The sequence below is a fragment of the Phocoena sinus genome, chromosome 9, assembly GCF_008692025.1.
Source record: "Phocoena sinus isolate mPhoSin1 chromosome 9, mPhoSin1.pri, whole genome shotgun sequence".
NCBI classification, from domain to species: Eukaryota; Metazoa; Chordata; class Mammalia; order Artiodactyla; family Phocoenidae; genus Phocoena; species Phocoena sinus.
In genome coordinates this window covers 51,338,859-51,359,486 of record NC_045771.1, presented here as the reverse complement: position 1 = coordinate 51,359,486, position 20,628 = coordinate 51,338,859, and the positions used below count along the sequence as shown (strand labels likewise).

The following is a 20,628-nucleotide window of genomic DNA, read 5'->3' as shown; positions in this document are numbered from 1 at the left end:
TTTCAGCTCAAAAAAACCAGTCCTCAAAAAGTGTCTTGCTTGTCAAGATTTTAATGAATCATTAAAATCATCAAGTTAAAAATTTCACCTCCTCCAGGAAGACTTCTTCAGAGGAAAGTACTATTTCATCCCAGAGACTCCATCAGTATTTTGTCTCACCTTCTGCTTATGATTGTATATGTGAGGTTTTATCATCCCTGCACTGGATAATAGACACCTTGAGGCTCTAAAGTGTCTGTTCACTTCTGATTTCCTCAATGTGCCTAACCTGTTATCCTGTGAATAGTATGCATCTGATTGACAAATGGATAAACTTGGTCCTGGAATAAGGCTGCAAACAGATTTATGTTCTTGGAATATCATTCACTGGCTTGCATTTGAAGTATGCCCAGTATCTTTGGGCTAAATGACTATTTACAAATCAAATACAGCACATTCACACTCGTGAAAGAAGGTGTATGTGTGTTATCACTGTTAAATGAAAATCTAATGCTTGAAATCTTCTAAAAAGTACTCTAAGAAAATCAAGCCCTTTTCATTTGTTTAAGACTCCCAAGCAAAAGGCAACAGGCAGAGTGCTAATACTAGACCATCGTGCACATCTGCTGAAGACATTCAATTGTGAAAAATGCAAATGCCAAGAGGGATTAGACGTTATTGCATACTTTACAAAACTGAAAAACAAATGGAATGAGATCACACCGATAGTTTAAAGGATAACAAGGCTGAAATCTCAAAAATGTCTCAAGGATTCGTGTTAGAACTAGATTTCTCCTGAACTCTTGAGACACAGTATATGCCTACCAATGAGCCAACGTGGAGAGCAGGGGATTAGACTGGGTTTCTTGGCTCTTAAGGTACATAAGTCAAACAGGGTTTGCACTTATTACTATGAAATATCATCTTTTTTCCCTCACTTTATCTTCTATCTGGGCTCAGAACTTGAAACTCCTACGAGGTTGGAAGAGCCAGATTTGAAGAATTTAAGAAAGTGAAGGCTCTCCTTGACTGAGGAAGAAAGCACTGCAGCCAACTCCTTTTCTGGCTCAACATCCAAATCCTCCCCCTCCCAACTTCCTTATCTGTCACCGTACTTGAGTCATGAGGCTGAAACCTAAGAGCCAGCATCCAGCCAGTGGTTCTTAGTGGGTACTCTTCTCTCAGGCTGTGAAACCTTGGGGGCACTTTTAGTTGTCACAGTGATGGGGTGGGGGGTTAGTCTCTGGCATCTAATGGCTGGGGACCAGGAATGTTAGATGTCCTGAAATGTCTCAGTCTTGCACAATAAAGAAGTTGTCCCACATCCGCAAGATTTTCCAAAGTGCCAAGAGACATCTTCATAGGTGAAACCCATTTATAATTATTCAAGCACAGAACTTAACTCTGTTTCATGTACTTACCAAAGTACTTTTGCATGGTTTTTAACACACTCTGAATTCTTGGGAATGCAACTACTGAATAATTGAGATAAGATTGTACTTCCTCCTGTTTGGGACTTTAGCAAGAGTCACCCACCATTTTGCAGAATCGTGTCACTGAAGCCCGTGCCACTTGCGGTATGTGAGTTATTAACACATCTCTATGGGTCTGCATTAGTAGCCGTCACCCCACATATAGGTGTATCTGACCACTTCATTATGTCTTCTGGTATAGTCATGTCTGGGCTTTTACATATTATAATGTATACTTTAACCACTTCTCTGAAGTTTCCTTTATTCACAGTAAAGTGTTATGTTGATATTTTCAAAATTATGTGGGCAATTATATTAAATTAATAATGAATTTCATTTGAGGAGAGTAAAGCCTTCACTGAAATACTGGTCATAAAAAGGGGACATTGGTATGATGGAGTTAAGAGCCACTGCTGATCCCGACACCAATTCTGTGAGAAGGAATGCCAGACCAGGACACAATATAGTGAAATCACTTTGAAACTGTAAGGGCTTGATTATTATAAGTCAGTCCTGTTAGTTTCATCTTCAAAATGTGTATCTTCCATGTCCCTTCTCCTCTGCTTCCCCGCCACCACCCGCCGATCTCATCAAACCTGATTTCCCAAGACTCCCCACTTCTACAATCATTTATGGGACCTCACTAGGTCCTACTCTCCATGCAGTGTAAAAATGAATACAACATAATATTTGTCATTTTCACTGCTGTGGTTTACCTGTATTTTTCCAAGCTCCCAGAACCTTCTCTTGTTCTTTTCCACCCGTACAAACGCTTCAAGATTTTAGTTCAGTTTTCTCTTTCCATGAAATTCCTAAGTTACCCAAACGACATCAATCATGTATTCCTGTAAATGATAGTAGTATTGCTGTCCATTACCAGGTAGTTTAGGATTTTATAAATTTTTTTTCCATTTTTATCCCCAGTGCTTTGCTCTTCTGTCCCCAAACAGTTGTAGGGGCCATCTTTTTAAGTTGTTTAGAACCCCAGCAAAGAACTGAGTATATAGTAAGAAAGAAAATAATTCTCCTGGGTTTATATTAATTGTTGGGGTCTCAAACAAAGAACATAGATTAAGGTCTCAAACCAAGTAAATGGCACTGGGTGGTTGGTCAACAAGGAGATATTAAAATGTATCCACACTTCTAGGCAGGCTGCCATTCAAAACACAAAAGAATAGTGCCTCAGGAAACACTATCCAGTGGGGTAGATTGAAACAATATATAAATACAAAAATATAAACAACAAAAAGAGAAAATGATTGAATACTTTCTAGCCCCATGAAAGCAGGAACCTTTTCTGTCTTGTTCACTACTTAATAGTGCATAGTATATGAAAGTGGTTAAGAATAAATCCTGGGATCTTTCATTGCGGTGGGGCCCCTCCCGAGTCCTCACTTCGCGCTGACTGGAATCCGAGGAGATGGCGAGCCAGGTTATCAAATGCAAGGCTGCAGTTGCCTGGGAGGCTAGAAAGCCTCTCTCCATAGAGGAGATAGAGGTGGCACCCCCAAAGGCTCATGAAGTTCGAATTAAGACTATTGCCACTGCAGTTTGCCACACTGACGCCTATACCCTGAGTGGGGCTGATCCTGAAGGGAGTTTTCCAGTGATCTTGGGACATGAAGGTGCTGGAATTGTGGAAAGTGTTGGTGAAGGAGTTACTAAGCTGAAGGCAGGTGATACTGTCATCCCACTTTACACCCCACAGTGTGGAGAGTGCAAATTCTGTCTAAATCCTAAAACGAACCTTTGCCAGAAGGTAAGAGTCACTCAAGGGAAAGGATTCACGCCAGATGGCACTAGCAGATTTACTTGTAAAGGAAAGACAATTTTACATTACACGGGAACCAGCACATTTTCCGAATACACAGTTGTGGCTGATATCTCTGTTGCTAAAATTGATCCTTTAGCCCCTTTGGATAAAGTCTGCCTTCTGGGTTGTGGCATTTCAACTGGTTATGGTGCTGCTGTGAACACTGCCAAGGTGGAGCCTGGCTCTACTTGTGCCGTCTTTGGCCTGGGAGGAGTTGGATTGGCAGTTATCATGGGCTGTAAGGTGGCTGGTGCAACCCGGATCATTGGTGTGGACATCAATAAAGATAAATTCACAAAGGCTAAGGAGTTCGGGGCCTCTGAGTGTACTAACCCCCAGGACTTCAGTAAACCTATCCAGGAAGTGCTTGTTGAGATGACTGATGGGGGAGTGGACTGTTCCTTTGAGTGTACTGGTAACCTGACAGTCATGAGAGCAGCGCTGGAGGCCTGCCACAAAGGCTGGGGTGTCAGCGTGGTGGTTGGAGTAGCTGCCTCAGGTGAAGAAGTTACCACTCGTCCATTCCTGCTGGTAACAGGCCGCACGTGGAAAGGCACTGCCTTTGGAGGATGGAAGAGTATAGAACGCGTCCCAAAGTTGGTGTCCGAATATATGTCCAAAAAAATAAAGATTGATGAATTTGTGACTCACAATTTGCCTTTTGACCAAATTAACAAAGCCTTTGAACTGACGCATGCAGGAAAGAACATCCAAACTGTTGTAAAGCTTTAAATTCAAAAGAGAAAAATTCTTCCATCCTTGTAACTAAGTCTTGTGGTCTGATTGGAGCAGCCAGACAAGCAGGAAGGGGCTCTTTCAAGTTCACAGCTTCTTAGACCTTCATCAACTGACTCTGGGGAATAATGTTTTGTGTATAAATTCATAAATGTCTAATCAAGGACAAGGCTAATACTGTCATAAGTCTGTTTTCTGGACTCTTCTTCACATAAATAAGTGCTGGCTCATTAAGGAATATTTTTAACATAATAAAAGGAATTTCTGCAAAAAAAAAAAAAAGAATCAATCCTGGGCTTCCCTGGTGGCTCAGTGGTTGAGAATCTGCCTGCCAATGCAGGGGACATGGGTTCGAACCCTGGTCTGGGAAGATCCCACATGCCGCGGAGCAACTAAGCCCGTGCACCATAACTACTGAGCCTGCGCTCTAGAGCCCACGAGCCACAGCTACTGAAGCCCGTGCACCTAGAGCCCGTGCTCCGCAACAAGAGAAGCCACCGCAGTGAGAGGCCTGCTCACGGCAATGAAGAGTAGCCCCTGCTCGCCGCAACTAGAGAAAACCCTCGTGCAGCAACGAAGACACAACACAGCCAAAAATAAATAATAAGTAAAATAAATAAATTTTTTAAAAAAAGAATAAATCTTAAGAGTTCTCATCACATGGAAGAAAAAATTTGTTTCTATTTCTCTAATTTTGAATCTACCTGAGATGATGGATGTTCACTAAACTTATTGTGATGGTAATTTCATGACGTATATAAGTCAAATCATTATGCTGTACACCTTAAACTTACACAGTGCTGTATGTCAATTATATCTCAATAAAACTGGAGGGGAAAAAAATGATCCATGGTAGATATGAATAAATATGTTGACCAAACTAATGAAGCAATTACAATAGCTAACATTATTAATAATGTTACTACTTATCATCTATCAGGAAGTGTTCTAAACACCATGTGTACATTGTTGCACTTAATCTTTTCACAATCTTGCAAGGTTGGATTTATTAGTATATTTTTTAAATGTCTTTATTGCACCTTCATTTTTTTTTTACATTTTTAAAACTAATAGACTATTTTTAGAGCACTTTTAGGTTTATAGGAAAATTGAAATTACGAAAAGTTCCATACACTTCCTCTCTCGCCACACACAGTTTTCTGTTATTAACATCTTGCACTGATGTGGCACATTTTTTAAAAAATAGATGAACCAATATGATACATCATTATTAACTAAAGTCCATAGTTTACACTAGGGAGTCACTCTTTGTGGTATACAGTTCTATGAGCTTTGCCAAATGCATAATGTCACATATCCACCATTTCAATAACATACAAAATAGTTTCACTTCCATAAAAATACTCCTCCCTTAACTTTCATCCCCTCTCAGTCTTCCTGGAAACCAGTATTTTTGGAATGTGGAAACCAAGGAAGAGAGAATAGGTAACTTCCCCATGCTATAAAGTCACCTGACTACAAAATCTATATTTTCAATCATTCTGCTACATATTACAGCACATTGTATATTCTACTGTAATTTAAATATGTACATTCTGATGATGAACAAAGAGTAAATGCCATGGGGCAGGGGGACGGAGGTGGCTAAGTCCAAGATCAGAAGCCATCTGAAGGAGTCAAGAAGCCCTGCCCTATAGATAGAGACAAGCAAGGCTGGGATCCTGAGCACAGCTGCCACGTCTCCCATCCTGCATCCCCCTGAACTGGGGCGGGAAATCAGCCTGTGCATTTTAATGCTGCCAAGTCTTTGCTCATTCGCTGTCTTACATCTGGAACATCTGCCCCACCTACTTCTCAGCCTGGTGAATTCTCACTTGGCCCGACACCACCTCCTCCTCGGGGCAGAAATTCTCTCCCTCCTCAGCACTTGCAGACCTCACTTGCACTCTCTGTCTCCCTAGCTAGAAGGTGGGTACCGTGAGGACAGAGACTGAGGCTGATTTCTTATCACCTCACTACCTGTGACATAGGTGCCCTAAATAAATATTTGCTGAACGAATAAGTCTGAGGAGCAAGAGGCTATAAAAAAGGGCCTCACAGAGCCCTTGGGGTCAGGGACTTTAATAATATGTGCTGGATTGCAGTGAACTGGTACTCAGGACAGAAAAAAGCAGAGATGTCACTTTCTCTCGTCTAAAGGCACCGGGTGGCAGGAAGTGGCTTCTACTATGCTTCACATACCAGTGACCCAGGAAGAGGACATGCACCCTGAGCTGAGCGCCCTGAGAAACACAGTGCAGGTGGACCTGGGCCCAGGGGAGATCAGGCCCTGCTGACTTAGCCCAACACAGCTGGGCTGATATCTGCCCTGGGGGCGTCAGGCTTAAAGCTCCCCATGAATATCAGGTGGAGAGAGAAACAGGACAGGGTAGGGGGAAGCGGCTTCTAAAGGTCTTTGCTTGAGTTTAACTGAAGACAGTCTGGCACTGTCATCTGGCATTAAATTCAGTCTGTTTCACTGAACATCTAAAAGTGCTAAATATAGAAAGCTGCTTTGCGGTGGGAAAGGCAACTAAGGATTTATTCATGCTCATGAGCTGGCAAAGTTCATTTCCATATTGCTGAGTGCACAAACTGAAAGCACTTCCCTCCAGTACAGCTGTTTCCACAGCATACAACTCCTCTGCACCTTTCAAATGCTGGGTTCTCGGTCACTGCCCTTACAGTGATGTCAGAAATAGAAAACGATTTAAAACTTTAAATTCTTCCTGCAGCTGAAGAGTGTTGTGAAAGGAAGTTCTGTGGTTGCCTCTGTCTGCCATGACTGGAAAGTGGGCTGTTCTGATTATTATTTAGTCTGTTTATCAGGTTTTTAAAAATCACAAGGCAATCCCCAGCATTCAATCACACGGAACACAATTTAACATGACTTTAAAAGCTTGTGTAATCTTCTAAAGCCTCAGGATCATCAATATCATCTTTTATGACTGTATCAGGAACACACGGAAATGCTTGCCAACAGATTTCCAGTTAATATAACGATAGCTTTAACTGACGTCAGACCAATTCTGGACTTATATTTCAATCACTGACACTTGGAGTTGTTGCTTCTTGTCAATTGTTTCTTCCTCAACTAACAGTTTTTGAACACGAACAAACCTGAGAGAAAGAAAAATGAAAAGAATAGAGTGGGGGTGGGGTGGATGTGCAATCTAACGCAGTGCTTCTCAACTGTAACGTACCAATCACTGAAGATTTTGTCAAAACACAGAGTTCAGGTTCGTAGGGCTGGGGCGAGGCCTGGGCTTCTGCACCTGCACAGGTGAGGCCGCTGCTTTTGCTGGACCACAGAACCACTCCAAGCAGCCACGCTCTAGGAGACCAGCCTGCCTTGAAGAACTGGGATTTGACTCAGTAGGCTCTGAGGGTAAAACCAGGGCCAACGGGTGAGAATTATAAGGCCCTGGATTCCACCTCTGCATAAAGGATGATTGTCTGATAATAGTCAGTGCTATGAAAAATAACAGAAACGACAAGGGCTATGAAAGAGTACGTTCCCTAGTCACTGGGGAACTCTGTCAGAGGCTGGCATAGGTGCTGCAGAGGGATTCCTAGACTAGGAAGGAGGTCAGGGTAAATGAGCTTGAGATCCCTTCTAAATCTTGTATCATAACCTCATGTCTCTTAACTGGGTATAAAGTCTCAGTTATGCGAGGTAAGTTCTAGAGATTTGCTTACGACATTGTGCCAACAGTTAACAATACTATTGTATTGTGCACTTAAAAATTTGTCAAGATAGATCTCATGTTAAAATAAAAATAAATAAAATGAAATAAAAGAAAAGAAAATATTGGCTGATAAAATCTCCCCAAAAACAAATTAAAAATGAGTAGTATTGGGCTCCCCTGGTGGCGCAGTGGTTGAGAGTCCACCTGCCGATGCAGGGCACACGGGTTCGTGCCCAGGTCCGGGAGGATTCCACATGCCGCGGAGCGGCTGGGCCCGTGAGCCGTGGCCGCTGAGCCTGCGCGTCCGGAGCCTGTGCTCCACGACGGGAGAGGCTGCAACAGTGAGAGGCCTGTGTACCGCAAAAAAAATAAAAAATAAAAAATAAACATTCTTATCCCTGATCCAAATCATCAGTGACTTTCTTTCACCTCTCTATAAGAATACCTGGTTCTCATCATGAGAACCTAGCAACAGATTAAGATCCCGGAGAGCCTCATGAATCAAAAAAGAAATGGCTTTTGTGTTATGTAGGTTATATTCTAGTTATAACTGAGCTTCTATTTAACAGGGTAGTCTCTAACTCAAAGGTCTAAGGCTTAGCACCATATACGTACTGGAGATGCAAAGATGTGAAACCAAATGCTGGCCTTCAAACAGTTAATGTACATTAAAAATAGAGACACCACACGGTTGAAAACTTGTAAATGCCGGATGCGAGTCTCACATAAACCTGCTACAGACTCCTGTTCCAGGGTAGGCACAATCTCACATAGGGCTGGATCCACCTTAGCGAAATGACTTGAACTGGGATATGAAGAAAAACTGACACAGTGTGAGAAGCAGGGCTTCTGAGGCTACCCTGACAAATTACCACAGCGCTGGTGACTTAAAGCAACAGAAATTTATCCTCTAACAGTTCTGGAAGCCAGAAGTCCAAAATTAAGGCGTTAGCAGAGCTATGCTCCCTCCAGAGACTCTAAGGGAGAATGTGTTTGTCTCAACTTGGGTTGCTATAACAAATACCACAGACTGGGAGGGTAGTCCAAGATAAAGGTGCTGGTAGATTCGGTTCCTGGTGAGAACCCGCTCCCTGACCTGTGAACAGCTGCCTTCCCGCTGTCTGCTCTTCCTCCACGCCTAAGAGCAAGAAGCTCTGTCGTCTGTCCTCTTCTCATAAGGGCATTCATCCCAGGATGAAGGCACCACCCTCATGACCTCATCTGAACCTAACTATCCCCCAGAGGCCCCACCTCTAAATGTCATCATATTGGGGGTCAGGGCTTCAACCTATGAACTGGGGTGGGGCGGGCACAGACACAAACATTCGGTCTATAATAGCGTTCCTTGCCCCTTCCGGTTTCTGGTGGCCTTGGCGTTCCTTGGCTTGTATTCCCATCACCCAGATCTCTGCCTCCGTCTTCACACACATCACCTTCTCCTCCGTGTCTGTCTTCTCTCTGTGTGTTTCTTATAAGGACACTGGTCACTGAACTTGGGGCTGACCCGGATAATCCAGGACGTTCTCCTCATCTCAAGATTCTTAAATTAATTACATCTTTTACCAAATAAGGTAACCTTCACAGGTTCCAAGGACTAGGATGCAGATATGTCTTTGGGGGTGGGGGGACCATTCAGCCTACTACACAGGGCAAGAGGGACCACTAGGCCAGAGACTGCCAGGAAATCGACTCATCTGGAGTGAGAATAGAGAGGAGGTGATTTTGGTTGTGGTGGGAGCTTGTGTAGACGTGCAGAGGGAGACACAGCTGGACTCGATGGTAGGGCCAGGGTGTAGAGGACCTTAGGGAGATGTCAGATTATTCCAGGGAACTCTCCTGTTTTGCCTAGGTCCTACTTACACTGTCACTTCTCGGCCTTTAGTATCAATATTTTAATAGCATCAAATCACTGAAGTAGACTCAGACTTTCCCCTCCCTGGGAAAGAACTGTTGAGTCCCTTTGGTTCACATTTCCATCTATAGCTCCTAGAAAAACATCTAGTAACTGCAAAGCTAGTAAGCTGTGCTCTCAACAAAAGCATCTGAATCGGTTCTGCCTTCCTGTATCCTGCACTATGGCCAATGCCAACCGTGAATAAATACGCTGATTCTCTTAAGGTATCCATGTAGTTTCTATCAAACTAGTGTTTCTAAAACCCACCAAAATATATTTGCTATGTGTGTTATTCTGGAATTGCAGAACAGTTTGGATGGATCAGTAACTTCCGGAAGTGTTTTAAGAGTTTGGTTTCTTGTGCCCTTCAGGGTGTGGAAGGCAGCTGTCATTTGTAGACATGCAAAGTGACAAGCAAACCCTGACAATTCAAATACATCATTTTAGCTGAAGTTTTCATTTCTTCCTGTATCAAATGTTTGTTTTTTTCTTTACAAGACTTACTCAGAGTAGAAATATATTGAGAATTGAGTGCTGGGTCTTTGCCCTTCCTACTTTCAGTGCATAATGTCACAACCATAGGTGTGACCAAAAGGTAGGCAGTAAGGAGAAATAAAAGGCTCAGAAAGCGGGGGTGGGGGTCTGAAAAACTAAGATGGAACTATATAGTTAATTATTTTTCTCTGTTGGGGCCACGAGAAAAATAACAGCTCTGGACAAACAGACCTGGGGGATCCTTATGGCTGCTTCCCTCATCTGTGTTACTCTTGCCCCTGCATTCACAGAGTGTTGGCTTCTGGAGGTGTGTTTAAACAACAATCATTTGTACATAGGGCACGTGGAACTTGAATTAACTTCTAAAGAAACTTTCTAGCATCTAAAGAAACCTAGTGTTCTTCAAATAGATAGTTGCCTGACCCTCTACCACTTCTTAGCTGTGTGACTCTAAACCGGCAGTTAATTGGGCCCTGTTTTCTTTCTAAAGTGTAGAAAAAATACAGACCTCGTTGGATTGTTTTGAGACTCCAAAGGAGAGTAGGAGAGGATCTTATGAGCTGCAAAGGTGCTATCAGATGCTTGTTAACTTCTAGAGTCCCTTGCTGACTCTTTTCAGAGCAGCCTAGACAGAAGCCAAGCCGTCTGCCTCTGCATAGTGCCACCAGCCTCGCAGCTGAAAGGATGAAACAGGGAAGCAGTCACCATGTGGTACTGCTTGAGGGCTCCTGGGACTCCTGCTTCTCGAAGGTGAATGGCTTATGTGTCAAACACTTACATAACACTACATGCTGGCTCTCTTCTAACTGAAGCAACTGTCACAACCTTATGTGACACAAGGCACAGGGGGATTAAGGACCCTGCTCAAGGTCAAACAGCTTATAAACAGCCCAAGATTTAAACTCAGCCTATCTGGCTCTCAAGCAACTTCATGCTCGTTGCCTTTTATTTTCTGTGACCGTCACAGAACAATGTGACACAGTCATGCCATTCCCAAGCCACTCTTCCCTGACGGGTCTTTATTGTGGTGTTTATTCAGCCCATACTTACAAAAGGCAGCTGGTAAATCTCAGTGTCTAAAGACACAATGAATTAAAAGAAATAAATGGAACTACATATTTTCAATACCCAGAGAGCTGAAATTATAAACACCTGAACATTATAGCTTTAATTCACTCTTTCTGGCAAATTCTCTCCCATTCAACTCCTGTGTCTTATGGGTTCTGGCAGCAAGCCCAGCCACCCTGGGCTCCCTGGAGTACAGCATAATCTAAGAGCCTGCATAAATAAATTCTCATCAGGTGACCCTGGGAGAACTCAAAGGCCACCTCAGATTGCCCCAGGGACAAGAGGGTGACAAGAATAAATTGCATAATTGTATGGAGACTTACATAGCAATAGATCTCTCCATTTCAAATCCCCTGAAGTAATGAGAGAAGCACTCGTTAATTATTTTGGAAGGATTCAGTTCCAGATTTCTGACTTACACAGCACATTAAAAAAAAGAACGGAAGCCATGCTCTCTTTACAATCCACAGTCTTCCCAATCAAAGTTGATTTCTTATTTGTAGTGATGTGTTCAGCTGTCCTGTCCTTAGTAGCGTCACATCTCCCTGCTCATGGTCTCTTACTAATAGGTTCTCAATGGATATTGGTTGAAGAAATAAAAATTAGGGCATATAGAACTCTTTCAAAAAAGGCAAAACCTATTCATTCGTCTCTAGCACAATCTGGCTTCTGAAATGTGTTACTTTGAAAGTTCTAGGAAGGAAATGTAAGGGGCAGTGGGAAAAAGACAAGAGGAAATTACTCATATTTTACAGGTATTGAAACAGCAATTCTCTCTCCCACTTAGACATCCCTTAACCTACTTAATATATGTATAGAGCTTTGTGAATTGCAGTCTTTCTACCTAGCAACCATATGCTTATTCATTCATTCATTTCATTCACACTTAACCGAATGTCTACCATGTGCAGCCCAGGTACTCTGTATTTATTATTTCATTTAGTTTGCAAAAGGAAGCAAAATTATCTACATTTCACAGCTGAAGAACCAAGACTAAGAGGTTTTCTACAACATGGCAAGGTCGTCCAGCTAGCAAAAAGCAGAGCCAGTGTGAATACAGGTCAGTTAAAACGAAGACAGTCATTACTTCTGTTCCATACTTTCCAACAGAGCAGTTTGTCTGGAGACCCCAGGTTTAGAAAGTATTTAGGGATTTCATCATTTTCCAGGAAAAACTCAAATGGAGAGGTCTTTGTTCATTTTTTGAACTCCTCATATGCCTGTCACCAGAGTGAGGGAGCTGGGGAATTTGTGGCTTTTTGCTCTCATTCTCCACATGTACCTGCCCATGCATTTCAACCTGCCCTCGATAGAGGGACATTTGCTGCTGGAGTGCAGCAAACTCAGCCCAGTAATTTGCATCTGTCATGTGCAAAGCCCCGTGCCAGTGCCATGAGAGCTCAAGGGATGTGTAAATAGGACCCAGGACTCAAAGAACCACACACTCTTTCAAACCAATGAATTAATCAAAAGAGAGGAGAGAACAGGGCTGTGTTAGGCATGGCATTAGCCAAACTGAAGGTTCCCAAACAGAACATTTGTGAAGGCCTCTCTCAACTCCTGTCTGGTGCCTGGCAGAACTGGGGTACCCTCTTCCTCTGTTCTTATTTTCTCATGAACGGACTCAAACCAGACTTTCATGCCCACCACTCCAAGGAAACCACTCGGCAATGTCACCAGTGACCTCCACAACCAACGGTCATTCTCAGCTTCACTTTACTTGACCTATCAAGCAGCCACTTAAAACTAAAGTATTGCAATTCACATAGACTGCACGTATGTTGGAAATGATCTACAGAGAGCATATATTATTTTTTATAAAAATTATTTTTAAAGGGCTAAAGCAATAAATGAAGATTCTTTTCAAGAAAAGCGCAAAACTCAAAAGGGCAGAACAGTTTCATATGATTTAATCTAGCTAAAGGGGATAGCTGAGCCAAAGCCTGGGATGGGGAAGAAAAGTGAAGCAAAGACTGACTTAGAACACTACAAGGAATGGGGGTGTGATGAAGACAGTCAGAAGGGACCAACAACCTATTCTCTGGGTAAGCTGGGTTCCTTTAGTTGGAGATTTCCTGCAAGCAGAATAGATGCCTATCCAGTAAAGGTGCTATATCTAAAGGATGGTCTATTTCAAAGAGATCTACTTCTTGTGCAGAGTATCAGTGTTCTTGAAACAAGGACATCTCACTTCTGGCTCCAGAATTTGCCAAAGTAAAGGGAGCTCATCAGCAATTGTTTCTTAAATTTACAGAGGACCTTTCTCCAATGAGCTTCAATGGCTTTTAGCCAGTGAAAATACTATATTTTCTCTCACGACGTCCCTGCAAAGGAAGTAGAAAATGGAGAACTGAGGTGAACTTCACTTGCCAGAAGTTCCTCCAACAGCAGAATATAAAGACTGTAGCAGCTTTCTCTTTATTTCAACCCTCTAATATCACTAAGGGGTGACAAATGTGGCACCCATGCTGTCACTCACCCTGTGTATGCCCATGAGCCGTTACTGAAAACATGGCACTCTTTCCCACTGAACCCAGACTCAACTGCAGAATCCTTCTCAACACAATGCTCTAAGCAGCTACTACCAATAGATAGGTGAATGCATGGGGAAAGGACATACAAGGACACTCATGAGAGGACAAAACCCAGCAGAACAGAATGGGATAAGAATTTAATGCCTGGGACTTCCCTGGTGGTGCAGTGGATAAGACTCCACACCCCCAATGCAGGGGGTCCGGGTTCAATCCGTGGTCAGGGAACTAGATCCCACATGCATTCTGCAACTAAGAGTTTGTATGTCACAACTAAGGAGCCCATGTGCCGCAACTAAGGAGCCAGTGAGCCACATCTAAGGAGCCCGCATGCCACAACTAAGGAGATGCAAGAGGCAGCTAAGATCTCACACAACAAAATAAACAAACAAACAAACAAATAAATAAACGAATTTAACACTTTTTCCACTTGCTTTTGGTACAGGTTATGTCCTATGTTCAAGATATCAAATGTATTTCATATATTAAACATTCTGTTACATTCTTCCCTAAAAGTACTTTATTAATATGTATAAAGTAAGATACATTTTAAAGTATACATTCATATATGCATTGTATAGTTCTGTGGACTTTTGTACAACACTAACAAGGTATGGGTAGGTACATGTATGATGCCTGCCAAAGTTTCTGGGGGCACAAAGTAGACCTACTCACTATGAAAATTTAGGTTTTCCACATATAGGAATGAAATTCAAATTAATGTTAACTATAATAATAAAAATAAACATTAATATTAACTCAGCACCTACTATGAGTCTGACCCTACATTAAATGCTTTAATTCTAATCCTCACAATAATCGTATGAGAAAAGAACTATTATTATTCCAATTTTATTGATGAGAAAACTGAGGCTTAGAGAGTTTAAGGTTACAGAATTATTGAGTGGAAGCAAGGTTGGAGAGTTCAAGCTCTAATCACTAGGCATACCTTCCTCCTAAAATTATCTTGATAAAATTATATTTAAAGGCTGTTTTCACATTGACAAAATGAGGCATAGTATATTTAAAATTTCAAAAGCCCTAGTATTTAAGTAAAAAGATGACAGCACCCTTCTTGGGTTTTCAAGGCTGTAAGGTGTAAACTTTGTCTTAGGTTCAATTTGTAGAAATGAAAAACACAGATCACACTTAACCCCCAGGTCTCATCATTTTGTCCATTAAGGAAGCAAGCTCTTCTAACACAGATATTTGGAAAGAGGAGTATCCACACATAAATGAGGGCTTCTAGAGATTTACATGAGGAGGCTCTGGGATAGGAAAAACAAGTTCAAGTTCAGTTCAAGAAACAAGGACAAGGGCAAATCAGTGCGAGGAAGTGAAAGAAAGCCAGTGTGGCTAGAGTACAGAGAACCAATGTCACCTGGCAATGGTGGATGAGAATTTAAACGAAAATGACTCCAGAAGACCAAGTCTTTCAGCCAAGGTTGTACCGTAAGTTTATGCATTTAGTGCCCCTTCCCTGTCACCTCACAAGCTCCAAACAGCAAAAATATATAAAAATATAAACATGTAGGGTTTTTTTTTTGATATGTCTGTGTGATTTGGAAAAAAACAAAACAAAACAAGATTCAATCTCATGGATAAGACACAAAATAGAAATGCAAAGGATACTGCAGACAGAGGCATCTAGGAGTCCTACTTCAGTGGGCTAATAAAGCTACAAATATCCCCAGGAAAAGGCTGGGATCTGAGCTAGCTTATTGCTGGAAATCAGAGAATGTGGAGGGGGAAGCCCCACACCATGATGAAAGGAGGCTTTAAAAATCTGCCTATCCAGATTGATGGTGGGATGCAGACAGTCTCACAACCAGGACCTGGCCATGCTGCACGCTGGCCTGGTGGTGGCTCTTATATACTCCTGGTTGATGTGGAACAGAGGCCCCAGCTGCAAATATCAGACTTGGCTCTGGGCTGGGGTCATCAGAGGTAGGAAGTAGGTCATAGAAAATCACAGGTGAGTGCAGAGAAAGGACACAGGGAAAGCAGGCTCAAGATGGGGCCCTACACTATAATTCCAAAGTATGTGAGAAAAACTAGCATTAAGGAAGATGGCCAATAAACTTAACATCAGACTTACCTCCTCCAGATGGAATGAACCTAAAAATGACTTTAATCTGGAGCTTTAAAAACAAGTAGGTTTTTGCACAGATTATCTTCATTGGTTATATTTGAACATTCCTCAAATTAAATAAATCATATAAATCTTGAAGTTTTAAATGGTGAACTTGTACCTTCCAGCAAAGTCACTGGAAACACAGCATGGTCGCTACATTTAGCATCCAAGAGACCCCTGGATATGGCTGTGTTCCCTAAGAGCCATGAAGTAAGAACTTCCAAGGTCCCTGTACCTCTGTGGCATGTTCAGAAACTAAAAGACAGTCTTGGGACAGTGTGTGATATGGGATGGACATGGACTGCCGAGGTAGACAACACAGAGGGAAAAGCTGAGCCAGTCCTGCGACCGAACACCTTTCTTTGACAGAAGGATGGGAAAGTAGATTGAATAAGAAAATGGTTCCTGAAAGTTAAAGTTGGCTTTATAACTAGACTCAGGCTAAAGCTGGAATGAACTTATTAAAGTTTCCATCTTCTCTGGCACAGAGGGAAAATAAGTGTTTATGTGTATAAGGCAACATTACATGCAAATTAAAGTGAGAGATCCTAAATATAAAAGATGACCAATTGACGAATGAACGGCTGAGTGACCAACCCATTCTAAGTCAGAAAACAGGTGAGGCCTCAAGCACATTCCTCTTACTCTTTATGATGTAACCTCAAAAATAAAAGCTCTGTGAAAACCAACTCAATCAACTTCAAATAACACATCAAAAAAAAAGTTTCTGTGGTATTCAGTCCTAGAATTTCATTCATTGCACTGCTCCAGTTGCTGTGGTATTATAAGCACTGGCTGTTTGAATGAATCATGTGTTCTCCCTTTATCCAAGGAGGACATGGCAATAGGTGCTACTAAGTGCAAAGGACTGGGGGAAGATCACATACTCGGCTCTAATCCCAACCAGATTTTTGGCTTAGGGAGAGAAACACCCCCGTGGAAAGCTGACAAAGTGGGTGAGATTAGCTACCCTCATGAAACTAGAACCCCCACGGAGCCACGATACGTTAGCCAAGGAGTAACCTTAGTCATTTTTTTTTAATCCCAGAAGGAAGTGATAACAGTGATGAAAAAATTGTTCTTCCCAACCCCTCAGGGGAGATCTTGGAGAGGTCCCCAAACGCCCCTATGGCAAAATCTAATTTGTCTAGAATTATAGATTCTACCATGAAACAGTATTGAGAGGTGGCAAGCTCCCTGTCCCAGGCAACGTTGGAAGCGGAAGACCCGTGGTGATGCGTCATAAATGTGTGGACTTGCCTGAGGTGGGAGGCTGCTTGACTGTTGCTTCCAATCTGGAACCAAGGACTCAGAGCCAATTTAGGCCAGTGCGTCCCATGGAGTAAAGGCAATGCCAGCACAGCCAGCGGACACTGAAAAGGCTCCGAGACCACTTCGGTTGTAAACCCACAGCTTTTGGGCAGCCCACTCTCTTTTGACTTAACTGAAGGTTAAAGAATTATAAAAACTAATGTGCATTTACTGCCATGGATCTAAAACCAGCAAATTCTGCTAACAGAGATTTTTTTAGAAAGGAAATCAAGGAGCAACATATAATTAGCTGAGAGTTATTTCGGAGTTAATTATTCAGTCCTTTGTTTCACTTCCTTCTTCTTCCTACTTGATTCCTTTTGACCACTTCTCTGTTGACTTGCTTCCCTTGCCCGTTAAAGAAGTAAAGCAGGTGAGACCCAAAGTTATAACGGGGCATTCTGTGGTTGGAAGCTGTCATAAAAAGTTTGGTAAAGTGAAGGAAGAAGAGGGTGTGAGGATATTATAATCACTGAAAAAGTGATTGTCAGCTTTTTTGTTTTGGTTAGTAGGGTATAAAGGAAAGTGTGGGCTCTGGACTCAAACAGAATGAGCTTTGGTTTCTTGTTTCTGCCACTTAATGGACTAGCTATGTGTCTGTCCTTGGGCAGATAACTCAGTTGGTCTGACTCAGCTTCCTCACAGAGAAAACAGGAATATCAATATCTGTGTCGGAGGACAGTTACAGCGATTGAGTAAAATAATCCGAAGAGACAAATATATTTCTTCCCATCCAGTAGGCTCTCGAGCTGCATTATTAAAATTATCTAAAATTTACTCTTCTTAGATAATTAAGATATGACTAAAAGCAAATGCTCTTAAACTGAGAAGTAGGAGTTCCCAAGTAAATGTACAGATTTTAATCTGCAAACTTCTTGATTTAAATTTGCATCTTAATATTTGCATTAAACTTTACCTGTCGACTTCCCTGCTTGGAAGAGCAACTACTTGTGCTCCTTGAAGGTGAGGCCAATTTGGGGGACACCCCAAGGCTCTTCTCATCACTCATCATGAACGGCAGGTCCTTGGCCTTGATGTAGTCAAAATGCCATAGAAGACAGTGGAGCACAGAGTATATGGCACTCCAACACAAGCAGGTGGCTCAGCTTTTATCCAATATGTTTTAAAAGCATTTTGGATGACCCAGAGGAAATCCCTAAAACAAAAAGGAAAGAATTAGAGAGAAGGTACAAGGCATCAGATATCATCTATAATTAGCACTGATTGCCCACAAGTGGTTTATCTACACTACAGATTACAGGGCCACGATGGTTACTCACATCAGGGGCTGTGAAAGAAAAGACGCATTATACCTATCTCTTATTGGAAATTACGTATAGGCGGTTTTTCGTGTAACTTTGCAATGTAATAGGCTTAAGAACGTGAGTAAGAAAACTTGAGTCCAGACACATACAAAATCTGTACTATAAAAACCATCCCAAACCACAAGATACCACTTCATACCAACCGTGATAGATACAATCAAAAAACTGAAAAATGACAAGTGTTGGAAGAAACTGCAACCTTTAGGTATTGCCGCTAGGAATGCAAAATGGTGTAGCCGAAGTTGAAAACAGTTTGGCAGTTTTTAAAAAGTTAAACATAGAATTATCGTATGATTCAGCAACTCCACTCCAAGGTATATACCCGAAAGAACTGAAAACAAGTATTCTAACAAAAACTTGTACAAGAATGTTCACCACAATGCTATTTATTCACAACAGTCAAAGGTAGAAACAACCCAAATGTCCATCCACTGATGCATGGATAAACTACATATGGTATCTATGCTATGGTCTGGATGTTTACACCTCCCCCTTAACCGCCACCTCCACCCAGATTCATATGTTGAAATCCTAATGCCCAATGAGATAGTATTAGGAGGTGGGGCCTTTGGGAGGTGTTAGGTCCTGAGGACAGAGCCCTCATGAATGGCGTTACTGCCCTTATGAAAGAGACCCCAGAGCTTCCTGGCCCCTCCCACCATGGGAGGGTACTGTGATAAGCCTGCCACCCGAAGAGGGCCCTCTGACCATGCTGGCATACTCATCTTGGACTTCTAGCCTCCAGCACTGTGAGGAGTAAATTTCTGTTGCTTATAAGCCACCCAGACTGTGATATTTTGTTATAGCAGCCCAAACAGACTAAAACAGCATATTCACACAGTGGATTATTATTCACTTCTGTTATACATGCTATAACATAAATGAACCTTGAAAACATTGTGCTAAATGAAAGAAGCCAGACACAAAAAAACCCACATAATGTATGTTTCTATTTATATGAAATATCCAGAGTGGGCAAATCCATTAGAGACAGAAGGCCAATTAGTGGTTGCCAGGGGCTGGGGGATTTGAGGAATGGAGTCTAGCTATGGGGTTTCCTTTAATGGTGATTAAAATGTTCTGGAACTAGATAATGGTGATGGTTGTACAGCATTGTGAAAGTACTAAATGTCACTGAATTGTACACTTGAAAGTGGTTAAAAAGTTAATTTTATGTTATGCATTTTACTAATTAATTAAAAAAAAATCCCTTTCTGGTTTCTTGGGGGATAGAGGTGGGTAATTTGTTCTACCAAAGGTTTCTGGAGACATCTTATAAAAAAAAAAACTATAACATGATGTGACAAAAACTATGGGGGAAAGCAGAATTTTCCATACCATCTATTAGCATATCAGTAATTAAATCAATGATCATTTGTTGAGTCCATACTACTTACTGCCAAGCACTATATATTTCCCACACACAGTGTCTCATTTAATCAAAGTCTGATGGGATGGGTATTATCTGCATTTCACAGAGGAAAAAGCCAAGTTTCTGAGAAGTTAAGTCAGTTGCCTAGTCATGAAGCTGGCGAGAGACTGAATCCAGGCTAGGTCCCAGGCCTTTAAGCTTGGTGCTGGAAATGAGCATGCCTTGATGGCCAGGTCTGGTGATAACAGCTACTGCCCCATCTTTGGGACCTAAGAGAACTCAGGAGCTGAACTAGGAAGACTCAGGAGGGAGCACGTCATAAGCCAGCTTTGAAGAGGCAATGCCGCATTCTCTCTACAGCACAGTATGGATTTCCAAGATGGCGAGGATCTCTGGTGGGGAACGGAATGGACCAGGGCATTGGCAGAGACCCCTTTATGAAACTGAGTCTCTCTGCTGACTTTATGATTAACCTCTCTATCCAAAACTTTATTCCCTTTCTTGTTTTGCAGCTGTCCCTCCTCAGCAGTGAGGAGCATCCAAGTGACAAAGCAAGAGCCTATGGAGCCTTCTCAGGACAGACCCCACTCCCCATGTCCTCTGCCTGCCTCTTGTTTATACCGAAAAGCTTAGTCTCCCAGGCCTCCCCTGAGTATCAGAAGGCTGGCTCAAGAGTTAGTGATTAGGAAATGTGAAGATGTAGAAACAAAGAATAGCTGCTGTGACCGGAAACTGGTAACAATTTAGACCATAAATCAGCAGTCGCTGAACTCCCGGCTCCTTGAAAGATATAAAGGCCTGACACACATT

At 42.1% G+C, this 20,628-nt stretch overlaps 2 protein-coding genes across 3 annotated transcripts in view; one reads left to right on the top strand and one right to left on the bottom strand.

The window, feature by feature from the left end:
- Window positions 1-20,628, bottom strand: part of OSBPL3 (oxysterol binding protein like 3) — a 206,624-nt gene that overhangs the window by 73,827 nt on the left and 112,169 nt on the right. Inside the window, exon 2 of one of the 2 annotated variants that reach the window (XM_032642739.1) lies at window positions 18,038-18,277. In XM_032642739.1, coding sequence (XP_032498630.1) covers window positions 18,038-18,133 — 96 coding nt within the window. In that variant the 5' untranslated portion in view covers window positions 18,134-18,277. Of the gene's footprint in view, window positions 1-2,167; window positions 2,226-18,037; window positions 18,278-20,628 lie in introns of those variants that run through there. The other variant, XM_032642740.1, reaches the window with a different exon arrangement.
- Window positions 2,843-4,281, top strand: LOC116759242 (alcohol dehydrogenase class-3-like). The gene has a single exon (XM_032642745.1). It carries the CDS (start codon window positions 2,872-2,874, stop codon window positions 3,994-3,996), a length of 1,125 nt encoding a protein of 374 aa, XP_032498636.1. The 5' UTR covers window positions 2,843-2,871; the 3' UTR covers window positions 3,997-4,281.

Bases quoted from the DNA above. Each gene is read 5' to 3' on its own strand.
- LOC116759242 (XM_032642745.1), top strand. From the start codon at position 2,872: ATGGCGAGCCAGGTTATCAAATGCAAGGCTGCAGTTGCCTGGGAGGCT.